This window comes from Rhinopithecus bieti, unplaced genomic scaffold, assembly GCF_001698545.2.
Source record: "Rhinopithecus bieti isolate Rb0 unplaced genomic scaffold, ASM169854v2 scaffold_9899, whole genome shotgun sequence".
NCBI lineage: Eukaryota > Metazoa > Chordata > Mammalia > Primates > Cercopithecidae > Rhinopithecus > Rhinopithecus bieti.
Window position 1 is genome coordinate 7,146,942 of NW_016806979.1, and position 22,352 is coordinate 7,169,293.

General features: G+C 49.6%; 1 protein-coding gene across 1 annotated transcript in view; it reads right to left on the reverse strand.

The window, feature by feature from the left end:
* MYO9B (myosin IXB) overlaps positions 1 to 22,352 on the reverse strand; it is a 137,646-nt gene that overhangs the window by 42,149 nt on the left and 73,145 nt on the right. Inside the window, 8 exon segments of the mRNA XM_017879531.1 lie at positions 2,216 to 2,337; positions 8,493 to 8,627; positions 9,152 to 9,268; positions 12,106 to 12,195; positions 14,445 to 14,574; positions 17,061 to 17,161; positions 17,410 to 17,509; positions 18,719 to 18,781. Of these exon segments, the coding sequence (XP_017735020.1) occupies positions 2,216 to 2,337; positions 8,493 to 8,627; positions 9,152 to 9,268; positions 12,106 to 12,195; positions 14,445 to 14,574; positions 17,061 to 17,161; positions 17,410 to 17,509; positions 18,719 to 18,781 (858 nt within the window).

Sequence of the window (22,352 nt, forward strand, 5' to 3'; positions counted from 1 at the left end):
AGGGAGATTCCATCTCCACCAAAAAATTTTTTAACCAGCCCGGCCAACATGGTGAAAAAACCCCATCTCTACTAAAAGTACAAAAATTAGCTGGGCATGGTGGCAAGGCACCTGTAATCCCAGCGACTCAGGAGGCTGAGACACAAGAATCGCTTGATCCTGGGAGGTGGGGGTTATACTGAGCTAAGATGACGCCAATTAACTTGAGCCAAGATGGTGCCACTACCCTCCAGTCTGGGCGACAGAGACTCCATCTCAAAAAATATAAAATAAAATAAAATAAAATAAAATAAAATAAAATAAAATAAAATAAAATAAAATAAAACGTAGCTGGGTGTGGTGGTGCATGCCTATAGTCTCAGGCACTTGAGAGACTGAGGCAGGAGGATGGCTTGAGCCTGAGAGGTCGAGGCTGCAGTGAACCAAGGCTGTGCCACTGCACTCCAGCCTGGGCAACAGAGCAAGAGCCTGTCTCATAAAAAAAAAAAAGAAAAGGAGGAGACAGGACTGAGAGATGAGAGATGGAGACACAGAGGGAAGAAGTCCACGTGAAGAGGGAGGCAGGGACTGCAGTGATGTGGCCAAAAGCCAAGGAAAGCCTGGACCCCCAGAGGCTGGAAGAGGCAAGGAAGGGCTTGGAGCCTCTGGAGGCAGCACAGCTCTGCTGACACTTTGACTTTAGACTTCCAGCTTCCAGAACCATAAGATAATAGATTCCTGTGGTTTTAAGAATTCCACCTCCTGGGTTCAAACGATTCTCCTGCCTCAGCCTCCCAAGTAGCTGGAATTATAAGCACCCGCCACTATGCCTGGCTAATTTTGTAGTTTTAGTAGAGATGGGGTTTTGCCATGTTGGCCAGGCTGGTTAAAATTTTTTTGTAGAGATGGAATCTTTTTTTTTTTTTTGAGACAGAGTCTTGGTCTGTCACCCAGGCTGGAGTGCAATGGCGTGATCTCCGCTCACTGCAACCTCTGCCTCCCAGGTTCAAGCGATTCTCCTGTCTCAGCCTCCCGAGTAGCTGGGATTACAGGTATCTGCCACCATGCCTGGCTAATTTTTGTATTTTCAGTAGAGACGAGGTTTCACCATGTTGGCCAGGCTGGTCTCCCAACTCCTGACCTCAGGTGATCTGCCTGCCTCGGCCTCCCAAAGTGCTGGGATTACAGGCGTAAGCCACTGTGCCCGGCCAAGATGGACTCTTTCTATGTTGCCCAGGCTGGTCTTAAACTCCTGGACTCAAGAGCCCACCTGGCTTGTAGTGATTCCTTAGGGGAGCCACAGGAAAGTAGTTCAGTACGTGTCATGTGACTTCACTAACTACAACTGGGTGACCCAGAATGAGACACCTTATTGACCTTCCTGTCCTCCTTCACGGTGCCCTGTGGACTGCGGGGATGAGGGGGGAAGGCTCAGAAGTGAGTTCAGAGCCCGGCAGCATCTGGGTCCCAGTTCCACACACTGCACTGCCCTTTGCAAGAACTTGCCAATCCTGTCTCTTGCTCCATTGCTCAGGCTGGAGTGCAGTGACACGATCACAGCTCACTGCAGCCTCGACCTCCTAGGCTCAAGCGATGCTCCTGCCTCAGCCTCCTGAGTAGCTAGGGTCACAGGTATGCCCCACCATGCCCGGGCCCGGTCTCTATTTTCTAGATACAGGTCCATAATCCTTTGCTGAAAACTCCTGGCGGATGTGCCTCAAGTGTACAAATTAATCACGTGTTGATGTTTTCAGTGAGGTGTTTGTGCATTTTGCACACACAAGCTTGGGTTTTGTGGTCACGTGAAACTGAATAGACACATGTTCTCAGGACAAGGCCTGGTGTGGTGGCACACGCCTGTAATCCCAGTACTCTGGGATGCCGAGGCGGGAAGATCCCTTGAGCTCAAGAGTTCGAGACCAGCCTGGACAACATGAGGAAACCCTGTTGCTACAAAGAAATAGAAAAATTAGCCGGGCATGGTGGTGTGACCCTGTAGTCACAACTATTGGAGAGGCTCACGTCGGGGGATCACTTGAGCCCAGGAGGTTGAGGCTGCAGTGAGCTATGATTGCACCACTACACTCCAGCCTGGGTGACAGAGTGAGACCCTGTCTCAAAAATAAAAAGGAGTTTTTGGGAAAGTCTGGATTTGGGGTAAGGCTCTGGGGGCTGCAGAACCCGACCCAGTGCCCATGTGTAGATGTGCCGGGACGGATGGGGTGTGGACACTCACTTGCTCTCCTCGTCCAGCAGGTAGAAGAGGCCCGTGGGCTTCTTGCTGATGAGATGGATGCAGCCGACATTGTCTGTGTAGCCGATGTTGTGCCACGTGATCCCCTCGCCCTGATATTCCTCCTGCAGGGGTGGTGTGGGGTCAGTAAGTTTCTTATCTCCCAGATATATAATATCTACATAACATGTATTGCCTACAGGTCCAGTATCCCTAATCTGAAAATCTGAAATGCTTCAAAATCGGAAGCTTTTTAAATTGATGGGTGGCTTAAAATTAACTCTAATAGAGCAGGGCACGGTGGCTCACGCCTGTAATCCCAGCACTTTGGGAGGCCAAGGTGGGTTGATCACCTGAGGTCAGGAGTTTGAGAACAGCTTGACCAACAGAGTGAAATCCCATGTCTACTAAAGACACAAAATTAGCCAGGCACAGTGGCACATGCCTGTAATCCTAGCTACTAAGGAGGTCGAGGCAGGAGAATCGCTTGAACCTGGGAGGTGGAGGTTGCAGTGAGCCAAGATTGCGCCATTGGTCCTACTCTAGCCTGGGCAACAAGAGCAAAACTCGGTCTCAAAAAAAAAAAAAAAAAAAAAGCCGGGGCGGTGGCTTAAGCCTGTAATCCCAGCACTTTGGGAGGCCGAGACGGGCGGATCACGAGGTTAGGAGATCGAGACCATCCTGGCTAACACCGTGAAACCTCGTCTCTACTAAAAAAGTACAAAAAACTAGCTGGGCGAGGTGGCAGGCGCCTGTAGTCCCAGCTACTCGGGAGGCTGAGGCAGGAGAATGGCGTAAACTCGGGAGGCAGAGCTTGTAGTGAGCTGAGATCCGGGCACTGCACTCCAGCCTGGGCGACAGAGTGAGACTCCATCTCACACACACACAAAAAAAAGCTCTAATACACTTAATTTAATACTATATATCCAAAATGTGATCATGTTAACATGTAACTGACATAAAAAGTAACTGAGAGGCCGAGGTGGGAGGATCGCTTGAGGCCAGGAGCTCAAGACCAGCCTGGACAACATAGCAAGATCTTGTCTGTGCAAAAAATAAAATACAGGCTGGTTGCGGTGGCTCACGCCTGTAATCCCAGCACTTTGGGAGGCCGAGGCGGGCAGATCACAAGGTCAGGAGATTGAGACCATCCTGGCTAACATGGTGAAACCCCGTCTCTACTAAAAATACAAAAAGAAAACTAGCCAGGCATAGTGGCGGGCACCTGTAGTCCCAGCTACTCGGGAGGCTGAGGTAGGAGAACGGCGTGAACCCAGGAGGCAGAGCTTGCAGTGAGCTGAGATCGCACCACCACACACCAGCCTGGGCGACTGAGCAAGACTCCGTCTCAAAGAAAAAGAAAAAATAAATAAAAATAAAATATAAAACATAAAAAAAAACCAGCCAGGTGGTGGCACATACCAGTAGTCCTAGGTACTTGGGAGGCTGAGACAGGAGGATGGCTTCAGCCCAGGAATTTGAGACCAGCCTGGGCAATATAGCAAGACTCCATCTCAAAAAAAAAAAAAAAAATCCAAAACTTTTGGACTGCCAATGTTATGTGATGCTCAAAGACTATGCTCATTGAAGCATTTCAGATTTTGGGTTTTCAGATTTGGGATGTTCAACCAGTAAGTATAACACAAATATTGAAAAATCTGAAAAAAATCCCAAACTTGAGACCCTTCTTGTCCCGAGCAGTTTGGATAAGGGATCCCCACACGGTAGGAACATATTTGTGTATCAACAGGCATGTTTACATGTAAATGTATCTGCATGCATGTATTCTTTGCAGCACTACGCACAATAGCAGAGAAATGGAAGTAACCTAAATGCCCATTAATGGATCAAGAAAATGTGGTGCATATACATCAAGGAATACTACCCAGCCATAAAAAAGGAAAGAGGTCATGTCCTTTTCAGGAACATGGATGGAGCTGGAGGCCATTATCCTTAGCACACTAACGCAGGAACAGAAAACCAAATACTGCATGTTCTTGTTTATAAGAGGGAACCAAATGATGAGAACACATGGACACATAGAGGGGAACAACACACACTGGGGCCTACTGGGGGTGGAGGGTGGGAGGAGGGAGAGGATCAGGAAAAATAACTAATGGGTACTAGGCTTAATATCTGGGTGATGAAATAATCTGTGCAACAAACCCCCGTGACACAAATTCACCTACATAACAAACCTGCACACGTACTCCTGAACTTAAAAGTGAAAAAAAATACATAAATATATCAATAACAAAATGCATATGAGTACATCAATATGAATACATTAATAGTTATATAAACATACTAGATAAACGAATGATTGTAAACAGGAAACAAAAATGCACATTCTCAAATACTGACCACAGCTTGGTGCTTTAAATATCACACTTAAGGGCTGGGCATGGTGGCTCATGTTTGTAATCCCAGCACTTTGAGAGGCTGAGGCGGGCAGATCACCTGAGGTCAGGAGTTCAAGACCAGCCTGGCCAACATGGTAAAAACCTGTCTCTACTAAAAATACAAAAATTATCCAGGTGTGGTGGCGCATGCCTGTGATCCCAGCTACTGGAGAGGCTGAGGCAGGAGAATTGCTAGAACCTGGGAGGTGGAGATTGCATTGAACTGAGATTGCACCATTACACTCCAGCCTGGGTGACAGGGCAAGACTCTGTCTCAAAAAAAAAAAAAAAAAAAAAAAAAAAAAAAAAAAAAAATCACACTTTAAATCATCTAGAGGTTGGCAAACTTTCTCTGTAACGGGCCAGATAGCACCTTATGAATCAGATACTGTCTGCTGCAACTAACAGCTGTGATGTGAAAATAGCCACAGATGATAATATAAACCAATGCTAATAAAGCTTTATTTATAAAGACAATTTGTGGGACTGGATTTGACCCATAGGCTGTGGTTTGCTGGCCCCTGCTCCAGAGCTATGTTGTCCAACAGGAATCTTCACATTTTCTTTTTTTCTTTTAAGAGATAGGGTCTCACAGTGTTGCCTACACTGGAGAGCAGTGGTGCAATCATAGCTCACGGTAGCCTCAAACTCCTGGGTTCGAGTGATCCACCTGCCTCAGCCTCCCCAGTAGCTAGGACTACAGGCATGTGCCTGGTTAATAAAAAAATTTTTTGGCCGGGCACAGTGGCTCACGGCTGTAATCCCAGCACGTTGGGAGGCCGAGGCGGGCGAATCACAGGGTCAGAAGATTGAGACCATCCTGGCTAACACAGTGAAACCCCGTCTCTACTAAAAAAACAAAAATTAGCCAAACGTGGTGGCGGGTGCCCGTAGTCCCAGCTACTCAGGAGGCTAAGGCAGGACAATGGCGTGAACCCGGGAGGCGGAGCTTGCAGTGAGCCGAATTTGCGCCACTGCACTCCAGCCTGGGCAACAGAGCGAGACTCCATCTCAAAAAATAAAATAAAATAAAAATAAAATAAAATAAAATAAAAAATTTTTGGCAGAAACTCTGTCTCAATTTTTTTTTTTAAGTGACAGGGTCTTGCTCTGTTGCCCAGTATGGAGTACAGTGGTGTGACCATAGGTCACTGCAGCCTTGAACTCCTGACGTCAAGCAATCCTCTTACTTTGGCTTCCCAAAGCACTGGTTTGTTAGCATTAGCCACGATGCCCAGCCTCAAATTTTCTAATAATCACATGTAAAAAGTAAAAGAATAGGTGAAATTAATTTATTTATTTTTTTTTGAGACAGGGTCTCGTTCTATCACCCAGGCTGGAGTACAGTGGCACAACTGTAGCTCATTGCAGCCTCGACCTCCTGGGCTCAAGTAATCCTCCCACCTCAGCCTCCTCAGTAGCTGGGACTACAGCTATGTGCCTCTGTGAATAGCTCAAAATTAACTTTAATAATACACTTAATTTAACCCTGTATATCTAAAATGTGATCACGTTAATGTGTAATTGACATAAAAAATGACTGAGAGGCCAATGTGGGAGGATCACTTGAGGCCAGGAGTTCAGGACCAGCCTGGGCAACATAGCAAGACCCTGTCTCTACAAAAAATAAAACCAAAAAACTAGCTGGTTGTGGTGGTGTGCAACTATAGTCTCAGCTACTCGGGAGGCTATGGTGGTGGGATCATCTAAACCTCAGTGTTCAAGGCTACAGTGAGCTACTGAGACAGTGTATGTTCTTTTTTCTCACACGCTAAGTCTTCACAATTTAGTGCGTGTGTCACCCTTCCTGCACAACTTAATTCTGACCAGCTACACTCCCAAATGATTCACTGTCAAAAAGCTTAATAGGAAAATCAGCTGGATATTTACATAAGCCTGCCAGTTTCATTTTCCCATCAGAATCATCAATGTGAAGGAGAAGACATGAATAAGGATGGTTGACTATTTAGCTGTGAAAAGACACGTCAGGGCCGGGCGCGGTGGCTCATGCCTGTAATCCCAGCACTTTGGGAGGCCAAGGTGGGCAGATCGCCCGAGATCAGGAGTTTGAGACAACCCTGGCCAGCAGGGTGAAACCCCATCTCTAATAAAAACACAAAAAAATTAGCGGGGCGTGGTGGTGCGTGCCTATAGTCCCAGCTACTCGGGAGGCTGAGGCAGGAGAATCACTTGAACCAGGGAGGCAGAGGTTGCAGTGAGCCAAGATCGTGCCACTGCTCTCCAGCCTGGGTGACAGAGACGACAGAGACAGACTCCATCTCCAAAAAAAAAAAAAAAAAAAAAAAAGACACGTCAGATAGGTTATCAATGTCTTTGAGCTAAGCAAATCCTTAAAAGGCAGCCCTGTTTCTCTCTCATAAAAAAGATTTTGTTTGGACAGAGAAGCCCCCAAATGAACTGTGGCTCAAAACATCCCTGACATTTGCCTCATTCCGGGCTGGGTGGGTTTTCTTAAATTTTCCTTCTGACTGAGAAAAATTCTGCGGCAAGTTCACCAATGATCTGGGCCTCCAGGGAGATTCCGGTTCTAGCTCAGTCTGTTTTCCCTTTGGGCTGGGTGTGCAACAACATGGTATTTCCTTATAAAATGCTGCAGCTGTTATGGAAAACAGTATGGTGGCTCTTCAAAAAAGTTAAAAACAGAATTACCATACGATCCAGCAAGTCCACTTCTGGGTATATACCCGAAAGAATTGAAAGCAGTGTCTTGAAGAGATATTTGCACACCCATGTTCAAAAAAGCATTATGCACGATAGCCAAAAGCTGGAAGCAACCCAAGTGTCTACTGAAGGATGGATGAACAAAATGTGGTACATCCAGAAAATGGAATATTACACAGCCTTGAAAAAGAAGGAAATTCTGACACATGCTACCATGTGGATGAACCATGAGGACTTTATACTATGTGAAATAAGCCAGTCACAAAAAGACAAATAATGTCTAATTTCACTTATATGAGGCACTTAGTCAAAAATGATAGAGACAGAAAGTAGAATGGGCCAGGCATGGTGGCTCACAACTGTAATCCCAAGCACTTTGGGAGATCGAGGTGGGCAGACTGCTTGTGCTCAGGAGTTCGAGACTAGCCTGGGCAACATGGCAAAATCTTGTCTCTACAAAAAATACAAAAATTAGCCAGGCATGGTGGTGTGCACCTGTGGTTTCAGCTACTCGGGAGGACGAGGAAGGAGAATCACTTGAGCCTAGGAGTTTGAGGCTGCGGTAAGCTATGATTATACCACTCTAGCTGGGTGACAGAGCAAGACCCTGTCTCAAAAAAAAAAAGGGGGGGCTGGGCGCGGTGGCTCAAGCCTGTAATCCTAGCACTTTGGGAGGCCGAGACGGGCGGATCACGAGGTCAGGAGATCGAGACCATCCTGGCTAACACTGTGAAACCCCGTCTCTACTAAAAAATAGAAAAAACTAGCCGGGCAAGGTGGCGGGCGCCTGTAGTCCCAGCTACTCGGAGGCTGAGGCAGGAGAATGGCGGTAAATCCGGGAGGCGGAGCTTGCAGTGAGCTGAGATCCGGCCACTGTACTCCAGCCCGGGCGACAGAGCGAGACTCCGTCTCAAAAAAAAAAAAAAAGGGGAATGGTGAGTTCAGGGCTTGCAGGAGGGGGAATGGGGAATGAGTGTTTCATGGGGACAGTCTCAGTTTGGCAAAATGAAAGAGTTCTGGAGATGTATGGTGGTGGTGTTTGCGTAACTGTGAATGTGTGAATGCACTTACCGCCACTGAACTGAATATTTACAAATGGTTAAGATTTGTAAATTTACAAATGGTTAAGATGGTAAATTTCACGTGATGTCTGGTTTACCAAGTTCAAAAAATTGACAAAAAAGCCCTTTCCGCACCTGCTCCAGCTTGAAGATGTGCTGGTTGAAGTAATACTGTAGCTGCTCATTGGCGTAGTTGATACAGAACTGCTCGAAGCTGTTCCTCTCGAAGTCTTCAAATCCGAAGATGTCCAGGACCCCGATGGACAGGCACTAGGAGAGACAGAGAAAATGGTCACTGCCCGCAGGTGCCCGCCGCGGGAGCCAGCCTTCATGAGAGGGGCTGGCTCTACAGGCTGTGACCTGTTAGGTCCTGAGTCCCTGCTGCTCGGCAGAACACTTTGCCATTACCAGCATGGAATCCATACTTTTTTTTTTTTTTTGAGGCAGGGTCTTGCTCTGTTGCCCAGGTTGGAGTGCAGTGGCGCCACCACAGCTCACTGCAGCCTTGACCTCCTGGGCTCAAGCAATCCTTCTGCCTCAGCCTCCTGAGTAGCTGGGACCATAGGTGCATGTCAGATTCTGTCATTTTTGAATAAGGGGACCTGTTTTCATTCTGCCCTGGGCCTGTTGAATTTTGTAGCCTGTCCTGTTTCCTGGTCCTGCCTGTTGGGGGAAACAGCCTCTTGACTGCAGATGCCTCGGTTCCGGATGTTCTGGGTTGCCCACCAAGGATGTTGGTAGTGAGGATGTGGCCTCCCCTGACCTGGCTTGAGGGAGCAAATGGGGGCACTCACCGAGACTGCCTCTTCCACGTCCTTCTTGTTGAGGAGTGCGTGGTTGATCCGCAGCACAATCCAGTCGAACAGGGCGCTGTACAGAGACTTGGCCATGGAGTCGCGGGCAGTGATGGCCTATGGACACAGAGCGGGTGGCTCACCTCTAGCACGGCAGGTGCTGCACTGGAGTCTTGCTCTGTCGCCCAGGCTGGAGTGCAGCGGCACGATCTCGGCTCATTGCAACCTCCACCTCCTGGGTCAAGCAATTCTCCTGTCTCAGCCTCCCAGGTAGCTGAGATTACAGGTGAGCACCACCATACCTGGCTAATTTTTGTATTTTTACTAGAGATGGAGTTTCACCATGTTGGCCAGGCTGGTCTCAAACTTTGACCTCAGGTGATCCGCCTGTCTTGGCCTCCCAAAGTCCTGTGATTACAGGCATGAGCCACTGTGCCTGGCCAAGATGGCCCTTGGTATTTTTTTTTTTTGACACAGGGTCTCACTCTGTTGTCCAGGCTGAAGTGCACTAGTGTAATCTTGGCTCACTGCAAACTCCACTTCCTGGGCTCAAGCGATCTTCCTGCCTCAGCCTCCTGTGTAGCTCGGGCTACAGGCACACAACACCACACCTGGTTAATTTTTACTTTTTTTTTTTTTTTTTTTGTTCTGTCACCCAGGCTGAAGTATAGTGACACAGTCTCGGCTCACTGCAACCTCTGCCTCCTGGGTTCAAGCGATTCTCTAGCCTCAGCCTTCTGAGTAGCTAGGATTACAGGCAGGCACAACTGTGCCTGGCTAATTTTTGTATTTTTAGTAGAAATGGGGTTTTGCCATGTTGGCCAGGCTGGTCTCAAACTCATGGCCTCAAGCGATCTGCCCACCTCGGCCTCCCAGTGCTGGGATTACAGGCATGAGCCACTGTGCCTGGCCTTACTTTTTAATTTTATTGTGGAGACGAGGGTCTCACTATGATTCCAAGGCTGGACTCGAACTCCTGGGCTCAAGCAAGCCTTCTGCCTTGGCCTCCCTAAGTGTTGGAATTACAGGCGTGAGCCACTGCAACTAGCCAAGGTGGTCTCTGTCAACATTTGACTCATCCAACACACACCTTTCCCCGTCCTGGAGGACGTGCCTGCACACTGAGGCGTTAACAGACCCAGCGACCTCTGGAATGGCCGCTGAGGCCTTTCCATACACTCCTCAGAGCAACCAAAATTGTTGCTGAGTGAGGAACTTGGGCTCAGGGAGGGGGTGGGGCGTGCAATTGTGGTAGAACCAGCAAGGAGGGTCTAACTAACTTCAGGCCCCTTGCTCTTCCAGGGGCACCATGTGGCTGTCACCGTGTGCATCAAAGCTCTTTTGTGGCTGGGCGTGGTGGCTCACGCCTGTAATCCCAGTACTTTGAGAGCCAAGGCGGGTGGATACCCCGTCTCTACTAAAATGCAAAAAAAAAAAAAAAGTCTGGGCACGGTGGCTCAAGCCAGTAATCCCAGCATTTTGGGAGGCCAAGGCGGATGGATCACCTGAGGTCAGAAGTTCGAGACCAGCCTGACCAGCACGGTGAAACCCTGTCTCTACTAAAAATACAAAATTAGCCGGGTGTAGTGGCACATGCCTGTAATCCCAGCTGCTCAGGAGGCTGAGGCAGGAGAACTGCTTGAAAGCAGGAGAAGGAAGTTGCAGTGAGCCGAGACTGTGCCATTGCATTCCAGCCTGGGCAACAAGAGCGAAATTCTGTCTCAAAAATAAAATAAAATAAAATGCAAAATAATTAGCCAGGCCTCATGGTGCACACCTGTAATCCAAGCTACTCAGCAGGCTGAGGCATGAGAATCACTTGAACCCGGGAGGCGGAGGTTGCAGTGAGCCGAGATAGTGCCACTGCACTCTAGCCTGGGCGAGAGTGAGACGTTATCTCAAAAAAAAAAAAAAAAAAAGCTCTTAAGGTCTAATCTATATAGAATAAATTGTCTTTTTTTTTTTTTTCACATATTCAGGTTGCAGCTCTGACAGATGTATTCAGCGGCAGACGATCTAGAATGTATCCCCTTCGTTTTGCATTTCTTGGGTGTCAAGGAAATGGAGCCACACAGAATGCAGCCCCTGCCTGGTGCCTTTGGCTCTACATGGAGCCTCTCGGGGGCACTAGTGCTGCCCGGGTCTTGGGTGATGTGCAGCAACTTCCTGGCAACATCACGTGATGCGCTGGACCCATGTGGGTTCAGAATGTCCCCTGTGCCTGTTTGAAATGCCACAGCAGCTTCCCATCGGGTGAGGGGTTAAAAATCCCCATCGTGACTAGGTACTTTCCTGTTGTTAAACAAGCTGCAAGTGATCCTGCTCTTGAGATGCAAAAATGCAAGAGAAATACAGCACAGAGAAAACATCCAGGCTGCGGCAAAGACCACAGGGAGGCACCTTAACAAGGTTTAGAGTCACAGGCTTGAGACTTACAGGCTGGGAGTTACATAAGAGTAGTCAGTGTCATGTTCCAGAGTCCAGGGATGGGCATATTTTTTTCTGGAAGGGACCAGGGAGTCATTATTTTTGGCTTTGGGGCCTGATGTTCTCTGTCGCAACCGCTCTGCTTAGCTGCTATGGCCCCAAAGCAGTCTTAGGTGGTATGTAAATGAATGGGTATGGCCATGTGCCAATAAAACTTTATTAGCAAAACCAGGTGGAAGGCTGGAGCTGGCCAGCTATTGCTGGTGAGAACCAGCACGCACACGGAACATCTAAAAACACAGAGATGAATGCATGTAGCTCAAGTTCCAGCCTGAGGGCCACGGTTTGCCTCCCAGGCTGACTTGTGCCACATCTGAACTCACATGACAATCACAGGCACTGCCTGGGTTCCATTCTAGCATTTCAGGGACAGGAACGGACGGCCCACTCACCCCAGCTCTTTCCAAAGACCATTCCCACTTGGGTTTTGGGGTCTGGCACTCTGTGAGTGCCTGGGCAGTGCTCACCTCGCTGAGGCTGTAGGGAAGGATGAGCTTGTCGTTGACGGTCACTGTTTTTCTTTTGGTCAGAACCTCCACCAAGATTTCTCGCTTCACCTGTTTGGAGGTCAAGGAGAGGGAGAAGGAAAAGGGAGATGGAGGGCTTATCAGGCATGTTCTAGTGTCACTGAGGCAAGGCCCGGAGCCTGAGGTAGCTGGGAGACAGACCCTCAGCAGCCGGGCCTGGAAGTGGGCCGTGAAGCCTGCCCACCCACCTGCGATGTGCTGGCATTTTTTTTTTTTTTTTTTTTTTTTTTTTTTTGAGACAGAGTCTCACTCTGTTGCCCAGGCTGGAGTTCAGTGGTACAATCCTGGCTCACTGCAACTTCCGCCTCCCGGGTTCAAGCAATTCTCCTGCCTCAGTCTCCCCAGTAGCTGGGATTACAGGTGCCCACCACCACACCCAGCTAATTTTTGTATTTTTAGTAGAGATGATGTTTCTCCACACTGGCCAGGTTGGTCTCAAACTCCTGACCTCGGGTGATCCGCCTACCTGGGCCTCCCAAAGTGCTGGGATTACAGGCATGAGTCACCGTGCGTGGCCTGCAATGTGCTGTTTTACACCTGGCAGGTTTCAGAATTCCCACATAGCATGGGCTTGCCGGATGCTCATGTTCCGTGGCCCGGGTATGTGCGTGCACAGGCCTTATGTGAGTGCGAGCCGCGGGTCCAGGTGGCGCCTGGTGACCAGCACTCACTGCTTTGCCTGTTGGAGCTGGTGGTTCCCATCCATTGCACAGGGGCTGGGCTTAGACCTTACCTAGACAGCCGACATGCTCATCCCTCCCCAAACTGCCAAGCTACCTTTCTGAGCTGGTGGTCTCTGCCTACCAGCAGCAAGAGTGGGGAATAAGCGGGGGCCTTCTCTCTCTCTTTTTTTTTTTTTTAGATGGAGTCTTGCTCTGTCGCCCAGGCTGGAGTGCAGTGGCGCAATCTTGGCTCACTGCAACCTCTGCCTCCCGGGTTCAAGCGATTCTCCTGTCTCAGCCTCCTGAATAGCTGGGACAACAGGTGTGTGCCACCATGCTCAGTTAATTTTTGTATTTTTAGTAGAGATAGGGTTTCTCCATACTGGTCAGGTTTTGGGGCCTGATGTTCTCGAACTGGTCTTGAACTCCTGACCTTAGATGATCCACCTGCCTCAGCCTCCCAAAGTGCTGGGATTACAGGCGTGAGCCATCGTGCCCGGCTGGCAGGGGCTTTCTCTGAATATCCCAGCAGATGCTCACATATCCCCAAGAACTCCACAGAAGCTGGGGCTCCTGTACCAATAATGGAACACTAAGCATAAATGGAATAAAAAACAAAAGACTGGGGTAGGGTTCCTCGGCCTCACTGCCTTTTGCACTTGGGGCTGGATAATTCTCCGGGGGGGGGCTGTCCTGTGCACTGCGGGCTGTTGAGCAGCATCCATGGCCTCTACCTAGCAGATGCCAGGAGCAACCCAGAGTATGGCAACCAGAAAGGTCTCCAGACATTGCCCAGTGTGTCCTGGGGGCACAACTGCCCCTGGCTGAGAACCAGGGGAGGAGGAAGGGACGGCAGGTCCAATGAGAAAATGATCAAACCAGAATTTTTTGTTTTTTAAGAGACGGGGCCTTACTCTGTCACTCACCCCAGCTGGAGTGCAGTGGCACGATCACAGCTCACTGCAGCAGTGAACTCCTAGGCTCAAGTAATCTTCCTGCCTTGCCCCCTGGGAAGCTGGGATTACAGGGGCACACCATCAACACCTGCACGCAGCCCCAAGCTGTAGTTTTTTTCTTTCTTTTTTTTTTTTCTTTGAGACAGAGCGTCGCTCTGTCGCCCAGATTGGAGTGCAGTGGCGCAATCTTGGCTCACTGCAGCCTCTGCCTCCCAGGTTCAAGTGATTCTCGTGCCTCTGCCTCCTGAGTACCTTAGACTATAGGCACGTACCACCATGCCTGGCTAATTTCTTTTTGTATTTTTAGTAGAGATGGGGTTTCACCATGTTAGCCAATCTGGTCTTGAACTCCCAACCTCAGTTGATCCTCCCACCTCGGCCTCCCAAAGTGCTGGGACTACAGGTGTGAGCCATCACACCTGGCCCCTGAGCTGTAGTTTCAGAGAGGGTTTCACTTGAAGGTGGGAGGAGGAGATGCCCCCATCCACAGAGCTCATCAGAAATGAGGAAGCAACACTGTAGAGATGATAGCGGAAGACGTAAGGTCCTGGTTGATGAAACCTCAGCCTACACAGGAAGTTGTGGGTATGGTCCCTCGTATTGAGAGATAGCCAGCAGCCCTGAGTCAGGCCTCAGGAGGGACAGAGATGGCGATCAGTACCTTCAGAAGCTGCGACAGGGTGTCCAGCACCTCGGGCGGACCGACCTCCAACCCTTCCTCTCGGCCTGTAGCTCTCTTCTTGTAAGTGACGTTGCCTAGGTACAGGATGGCCGAGAGGACGGCAAAAATCCTGGGAAAGAAAAGGCACTCACATTTGGGCAGTTTCTACATTCCCAAGACATCAGATACTTCCAGGGAACTGGGCTGAATCCATAAAACCAGCAAATTTTGTTCAGAACGCATGAAGTTGGAAAAATATCTAAGGCCTCTGTTGAAGACTGCCTCTGTGGAATGTGACTTTGCAGACAGTTACCTTTTTCCTGAGATTTGATCTGGCTCCGTCGCCCAGGTTGGAGTGCAGTGACACAATCATAGCTCACTATAACCTCCAACTCCGGGGCTCAAGTGATTCTACTGCCTCAGGCTCCTGAGTAGCTGGTACTACAGGCCACCACATTTGGCTAATTTAAAAACATATTTTTAAAGGGACGGAGTCTTGCTATGTTGCCCAGGCTGGTCTCAAACTCCTGGTCTCAAGTGATCCTCCTGCCTTGGCCTCCTGAATACCCGGGATTACTGGCATGAGCCACTGCACCTGGCTAGACAGCTATTTTCTCTCTTTATGAAACAGGGTCTCACACTGTCACCCAGGCCGGAGTGCAGTGGCACAATCACGGCTCACTGCAGCCTCAACCTCCCTTGGCTCAGGTGAGCCTCCTACCTTAGCCTCTTGGGTAGCTGGAACTATAGGTTTGCACCACCATGCCTGGCTAGTGAAACTGTTTTTTTTTTAAAAAAGTGTGTACAGATCCCTCTAACTAGCCTCCAGACCAAGAAATAAAACATTCCAAGTCCTGGATCCTGGAGTCCCCCAACCCCAGAGGAACCACTGTCCTGATGTCTAATGCTGTCTGTGAACTTGATGGGATGTCTGGCCAGTCACTGGCTATGTTGTCCAGGCTGGAGTCCACTGGCTATTCAGAGGTGCTATCTTTTTTTTTTTTTTTTTTTTTTTTTTTTTTGAGACAGAGTCTTGCTCTGTCGCCCAGGCTGGAGAGCATTGGCACAATCTCGGCTCACGGCTGCCTCTGCCTTCCGTGTTTAAGTGATTCTCGTGCCTCAGCCTCCTGAGTAGCTGGGATTACAGGCGTGTACCACCATGCCTGGCGAATTTTCATATTTTAGTAGAGATGGAGTTCCGCCATGTTGCCCAGGCTGGCCTTGAACTCCTGAGCTCAGGCAATCCACCTGCCACGGCCTCCCAAAGTGTTGGGATCACAGGCGTGAGCCACTGCGTCCAGGCCAGAGGTGCCATCTTAGCTCACTGTAGCTGTGAACTTCTGGGCTCAAGTGATCCTCCCAATTCAGCCTCCCAAGTAGCTGGGACTACAGGTGTGTGCCACCATGCCTGGATAATTAAAAAAAAAAAAAATAGATGGGGTCTTGCTATGTTACCCAGGTTGGTCCCAAACTCCTGGTCTCAAGCGATCTTCCTGCCTTGGCCTCCCAAATAGCTGGGATAACAGGCGTGAGCCACCATGCCTGGTTTAAAAAAATTTAAATTGCTGGGCGCGGTGGCTTGTGCTTATAATTCCAGCATGCTGGGAGGCTTATGCAGGTGGATGGCTTGAGTCCAGGAATTCAAAATTAGCCTGGGCAACATGAGGAAACCCTGTCTCTACAAAAAATCGTCCGGGTGTGGTGGCACGCGCCTGTAGTCCCAGCTACTTGGCAGGCAGAGGTGGGAGGATCACCTGAACCAGGGGAGGTCAAGGCTGCAGTGAGCCATGATCTCACCACTTCACTCCAGCTTAGGTGAAAGAGTGAGACCCCACCTAAAAAAAAAAAAAACTGTAGTAACATAAGCATAATATGAAATTCACTACCTTAACTTCTTTGATTTTTAGAGACAGGGTCTTGCTCTTTTGCCTGGGCTGAAATGAAGTGGTACAATCCTAGCTCACAGCCTTGAACTCCTGGCTTTAAGTGATCCTGTTGCCTTGGCCTTCCAAAGCACTGTGATTACATGTGTGAACAATCGCACCCAGTATTCTTTAAACTATTTTTGTTTTTGAGACTGGGTCTCGCTTTGTCACCTAGAGTGGCGTGATTAGTTCAGTGGCGTGATCATGGCTGACTGAAGCCTCTTCCTCCCTGGCCCAAGTGATCCTCCCACCTCAGTGTCACAAGTAGCTGGGGCCACACGTGTGTACTACCACGCCTGACTAATTTTATTTATTTTTTGTAGAGATGGGGTTTCACCATGTTGCCCAGGCTAGTCTTGAACTCCTGGGCCCATGCAATCCTCCACCTTGGCATCCCAAAGTGCTGGGATTACAGGCGTGAGTGAGCCACCTGGCGCCTGGCCAAACCATTTTTAAGGGTACAGTTCGGCAGTGTTAAGTATGTTCACGTTACCTTTAATTAGCATCGCCTAATGACCAATGGCTTCTCATGTGCTCACTGCTATTGGGCCACACTCCCTATGGCAGCTCTGTTCAGGACACTGCCTGCCCGTTTTCACTGGGTTGCAGGTTAGACCTCAGAGTGACTGGTAAGGGACATGTGTGCCCCCTGTACGCTCTGAGGGACGGTCCCCGGGGCCCACACGCTTACTGCTTCTTGGTGGCGGGGAGGAAGCCCACCATCTCCATGGCCTGCTTGAGCCTCTCAAAGTCATGCTTCAGGTCCTCCCCATCTTCAATCTTCAAGTTATGCTGGAAAACAAAGGCGTCGGTACTTTGGGCATTCCTGGGCCGGCGAGGGTGGCGTGCCAGAGTGATTTTGGCTGGAGCTAGCGGGGCAGGGCCCCAGGACCAGGGGAATGAATGGGTTCTTTTAATGCTGCCTTCTGGGAGCCGGTTTGGGGGCCAGGGCAGGCTGCCTCTGACTTCCCGGCTATGCATAAACAGCTTGAAGCTGGGAACAGAGGTGGCATTTGTGACTGGGGCTTGAGGCTGTTTACCTGGTTGAGGTAGAAATAATCTTCAGGCTGCTTGAGCTGAAATTCTCGGCGCTCTTCCTCGCTGACCCCGAGTAACAAATAATAAAACACGTGGTAGTTCCTACAGGTCAAAATTGGGAGGAACACAGTTGTTTTTGGAGGCCAAGCAATAGCTACTCTGCAAACCACTACTAACATGGCTTTGGAGAGCACACCTCAAATATGTACAGATTTAAAACAGTAAGTCAGTTCTTATGTCTTAAAAAAACAAAAAGAAACAAATGAGCATCTTGAGCAAATAGATTTCCGGAGGATTGGAGGTGGGTGGGTGTACATCTCACTTACTTGTCAATCGGAAATATTTCTTTTTTTTTTTTTTTGAGATAGGGTCTTGCTCTGTTGCTCAGGCTGAAGTGCAATGGTGCGATCACAGCTCAATGCAGCCTCAACCACCTGGGTTCAAGTGATCCTCCCAGTTCAGCCTCCTGAGTAGCTGGGACTACAGGTGTGTGTCACCATGCCCAGCAAATTTTTTTTTTTTTTTTTTGCAGAGACAGGATTTCGCCATGTTGACCAAGCTGGTCTCGAACTCCTGGGTTCATGTGATCCTCCCGCTTAGGCCTCCCAAAGTGTTGGGATTACAGGCGTGAGCCACCGCTACAGGCCTGTTTTTTTTTTTTTTTCTTAAAGAGACAAGGACTGTAGCCAGGCGTGGTGGTGCACGTCTGTAATCCCAGCTACTTGGGAGGCTAAGGCATGAGAATCGCTTGAATCCAGGAGGTGGAGGTTGCAATGAGCCGGGATGACACCACTGCACTCTAGCCTGGGTGACAGAGCAAGACTCTGACTCAAACAAACAAACCAAAAAAAAAAAAAAAAAACCCCAACCAACCAAACAAAAACAAAGAGACAAACTTGCTCTATTGCCCACACTGAAGTGTGGTGTCTAGCTCACTGCAGCCTCAACCTCTTGGACTCACGTGATCCTCCCGCTTAGACCTCCTGAATAGTTGGGACTACAGGCACATGCTACCATGCCTGAGAAATGCTTCCAATCTAAGTATATTTTGTGCAGACATCTGAGCACGTACTGGGGATAAAACCTCCAGGGAGGCACACAAAGGTGGCTTGGGAGGTATGAGGACAAAGTGTGAGGCCACAGGAGCAGGTCTGGGGAGAAGATGGATGGGCAGGCCCTGATCCTGTGAGAGCCTCGATGGCCTCCCCGAGTTCTTCCGACCTCAGGACATTTGCTTTGCTTCTCTCTTCTGTAGGAGGAAATGCAAACATGGCGTGGCATTCAGAGATTCCCAGGAAAACGTTCTCCTACCTCTCATCCTTCTCCTGAGACACCAGGCGAGACTTTTCAAGCAGATATTTCTCGACGACAGCTCTGTCATTAAGAGAAAAAGAGAAAGAATAAAACATTACATTTTAGTATTGTGTTAATATTGATTTTTTTTTTTTGAGATGGAGTCTCGCTCTGTCATTCAGGATGGAGTGCAATGGCACAATCTTGGCTCACTGCAACCTCTGCCTCCCGGGTTCAAGCGATTATATTGCCTCAGCCCCCAGAGTGGTTGGAATTACAGGCATGTGCCACCATACCCAGCTAATTTTTGTATTTTTAGTAGAGGTGGGGTTTTGTCATGTTGGCCAGGCTGATCTCGAACTCTTGACCTATGTCAAGTGATCTGCACGCCTTGGCCTCCCAAAGTGCTGGGATTATAGGCATGAGCCACCACGCCTGGCCAATATTTGTTATTCACTGTCTTTTTTATTCTAGCCATCCTAGTGGGGGTGCAGTGGTATGTCACTGTGGGCTTTTTTTTTTTTTTTGAGATGGAGTATCATTCTGTTGCCCAGGCTGGAATGCAGTGACGCGATTTTGGCTCACTGCAACCTCCACCTCCTGGGTTCAAGCGATTCTCCTGCCTCAGCCTCCCAAGTAGCTGAGATTACAGGCATGTGCCACCATGCCTGGCTAATTTTGTATTTTTAGTAGAGATGGGGCTTCTCCATGTTGGTCAGGCTGGTCTCAAACTCCTGACCTCAGGTGATCCACTTGCCTCAGCCTCCCAAAGTGCTGGAATTACAGGCATGAGCCACTGCAGCATTCGTTTTGAGGCAGGATCTTGCTCTGTTGTGCAGGCTGGAGTGCAGTAGCACAATAATGGCTCAATGCAGTCTTGTCCTCCTGGGCTCAAGTGATCTGCCCACCTCGGCCTCCCGAGTAGCCGGCACTACAGGCTAATTTTTGTAGTTTTGTAGAGACGGGGTTTCGTCATGTTGTCCAGGTTGGTCTACAACTCCTGGCCTCAAGTGATCTACCTGTCTCAGCCTCCTGAAGTGTTGGGATTACAGGCATGAGCCATGCATCTGGCCTGTCACTGTGGTTTGGATTTGCATTTCCGTGACGACCAATGATGCCGAACATCTTCTCACGTGCTGCCTGGCCATTCATAGGTCTCCTCTGATCAAGTATCCGTTGACCTCTTTTGTGGTTTTCTTATTGGGGTGTTGGTCCTATCATTGAGCTGTAAATGCTCTTTCTATATTCTAGATGCAAGTCCTTTCCTGGTTCTGATTTGCAGGTACCTTCTCTGGGTCTGGGGCCTCCTCTCCAATTTTGTCACAGTGTCCTTGGAAGCCCAGGTCTGTGATACCCATCGATACTTGGTTGTATCCATACGGTCTGGTGTTCTGCCGTCTGCCGATCATTTTCTTTTTCTCTTTTTTTAGACGGAGTTTTGCTCTGTTGCCCAGGCTGGAGTGCGGTGGCGTGATCTCCGCTCACTGCAACCTCCGCCTCCTGGGTTCAAGCAATTCTCCTGCCTCAGCCTTCCAGTAGCTGGGATTACAGGTGCCCACCACCATGCCAAGTTAATTTTTGTATTTTTAGTAGAGACAGATTTTGCCATGTTGGCCAGGCTGGTCTCGAACTCCTGAACTCAGGTGATCCACCCGCCTCGGCCTCCCAAAAGTGCTGGGATTACAGGTGTGAGCCACTGCTCCTGGCCTTGCCAATCATTTTCTCTGTGCCAAGCAGTTAAGGTGTTTCCTCCAAATTAAATTCTCAGAGGTCCCTCAGGAGGCACCTGGCATCATGTGGGACCTTGAGTCTGAGGGTGCCAGCACAGGCACTAGGGTGTCTCTGCAGCCCCAAATATCTCTCAATGCTAAAAGTAGTGGCAGTAAATGTTTTTTCGAGGACAAATACGTTCTGGGCATCATTTGATATATTTCTCAGGGACTCCTCTTACACGCTGGGGCAGGCACGGTGGCTCCTGAGGAGTGGACAAGGAGCCGAGGCTTGGTGAGACTACGTGCTGCCCAGGGTCCTGTGGGAAGCGGGTGGCCAGGTGGGATCACTTCGCACCAGCTGGGGCTGGCTGAGTCTGGTGGGGGCGGTCTATCACGGGGTCCGCCATCACTAGACGTGTGAGCTCACCAGGGGCTCCAGATCACCCTCATCTGAGCTTATCCTGTTATGCAGGAGACACAGCTGGTGCCCAAGGGGTGGCAGGGCCAGGGTACAGCACAAGGTTCCCGATTCAGGGCCTGCTGAATGCCGCCTGCCTGTCTCTCCAGGACAGCAGTCTTTTTTTTTTTTTTTTTGAGACGGAGTCTCACTCTGTCGCCCAGGCTGGAGTGCAGTGGCATGATCTCGGCTCACTGCAACCTCTGCTTCCCATGTGCAAGCGGTTCTCCTGCCTCAGCTTCCCGAGTAGCTGGGATTACAGGCATGCGCCACCACACCCAGCTAATTTTGTATTTTTAGTAGAGATGGGGTTTTACCATGTTGGCCAGGCTGGTCTTGAACTCCTGGCCTCACGTGATCCAACCGCTTCAGTACCCCAAAGTGCTGGGATTACAGGCATGAGCCACCATGCCCAGCCCAGGACAGCAGTCTTTTGTCTGCAGGCTCACATAGGGACACACACGATGCACAGGTGACTTTCGATGGCCTGGCCTGGGTCCTCTCTTCTTTCAAATAGGAGAAAAAAATGTTTCCTTCTATTCCTTTGCCGGGCTAGTAACCAGTTTCAGCACCTTCCTGCATTCCTGGGGAGGGAGGCTATGTCTGTTTCTAGAAGGAGCTTCATGCTTCAATCTCAGCCTGTGGCCGATTCCCTGTGCTGCATCTGCGGGTCTGGCAGAGGACGTGGCTCCACGGTGGCAGGATGGCAGGGCTAGCACACTGGGTGTCTAGCACCAAAATGTCGCTTGACCGATGATGACCCCTTCCCTTCCCCAATCATTTTCAAGGCCTGGGCCTAATAAATGGGTCTTATAGGGACCCAGGGCTCCTCCGGCACTGAGTCCTTGAACACACAGGAAGCTGCAGCCTCATAAATTGGGGAACTGGGCAGGGAGGCTTGGACTACGCCTGACCCTTGGCTTTCATGGGAATGGCATGGAGAAGTGTCACCTGCCTGAAGGTAGGCAAAAGCAGAACCAGTCCGAGCCGGCTCCTTGTGTGATTGCTGCGGCCATTCTTGGGATGGGAAGCGCGCCTCCCTCCCTGGGGCGAGAATGAGCACAGTCCTGAGGTTGTGGGTGGAGGCAGGACTCCCTTTCCTGAATCCAAGGCCACAGATATGACTTTCCAAAGCTGGTCTGGGAGACCTGGCCATAGAGGGCCACTGGTCCTGAATATGACAGGACCCTGGGGAAGGCAGGGGAGGCTGAACAGTTTAGCTATGGGCTGGGCCAGGACACCCCTTCTGGTGTGTGGTCCAATGGCGGGCCCTGGAAGTTATGCTTCCTGGAACCTGGGGATGTGACTTTATCTGGAAAAAGGGAGCTGGACGCAGTGGCTCATGCCTGTAATCCCCAGAGCTTTGGGTGGCCAAGGTGGAAGGATCTCTTGAGACCAGGAGTTCAAGACCAGCCTGGACAACATAGTGGGACCCTGTCTCTATGGAATAAAAATAAAAAATTAGCCAGGTGTGGTGGTGTGC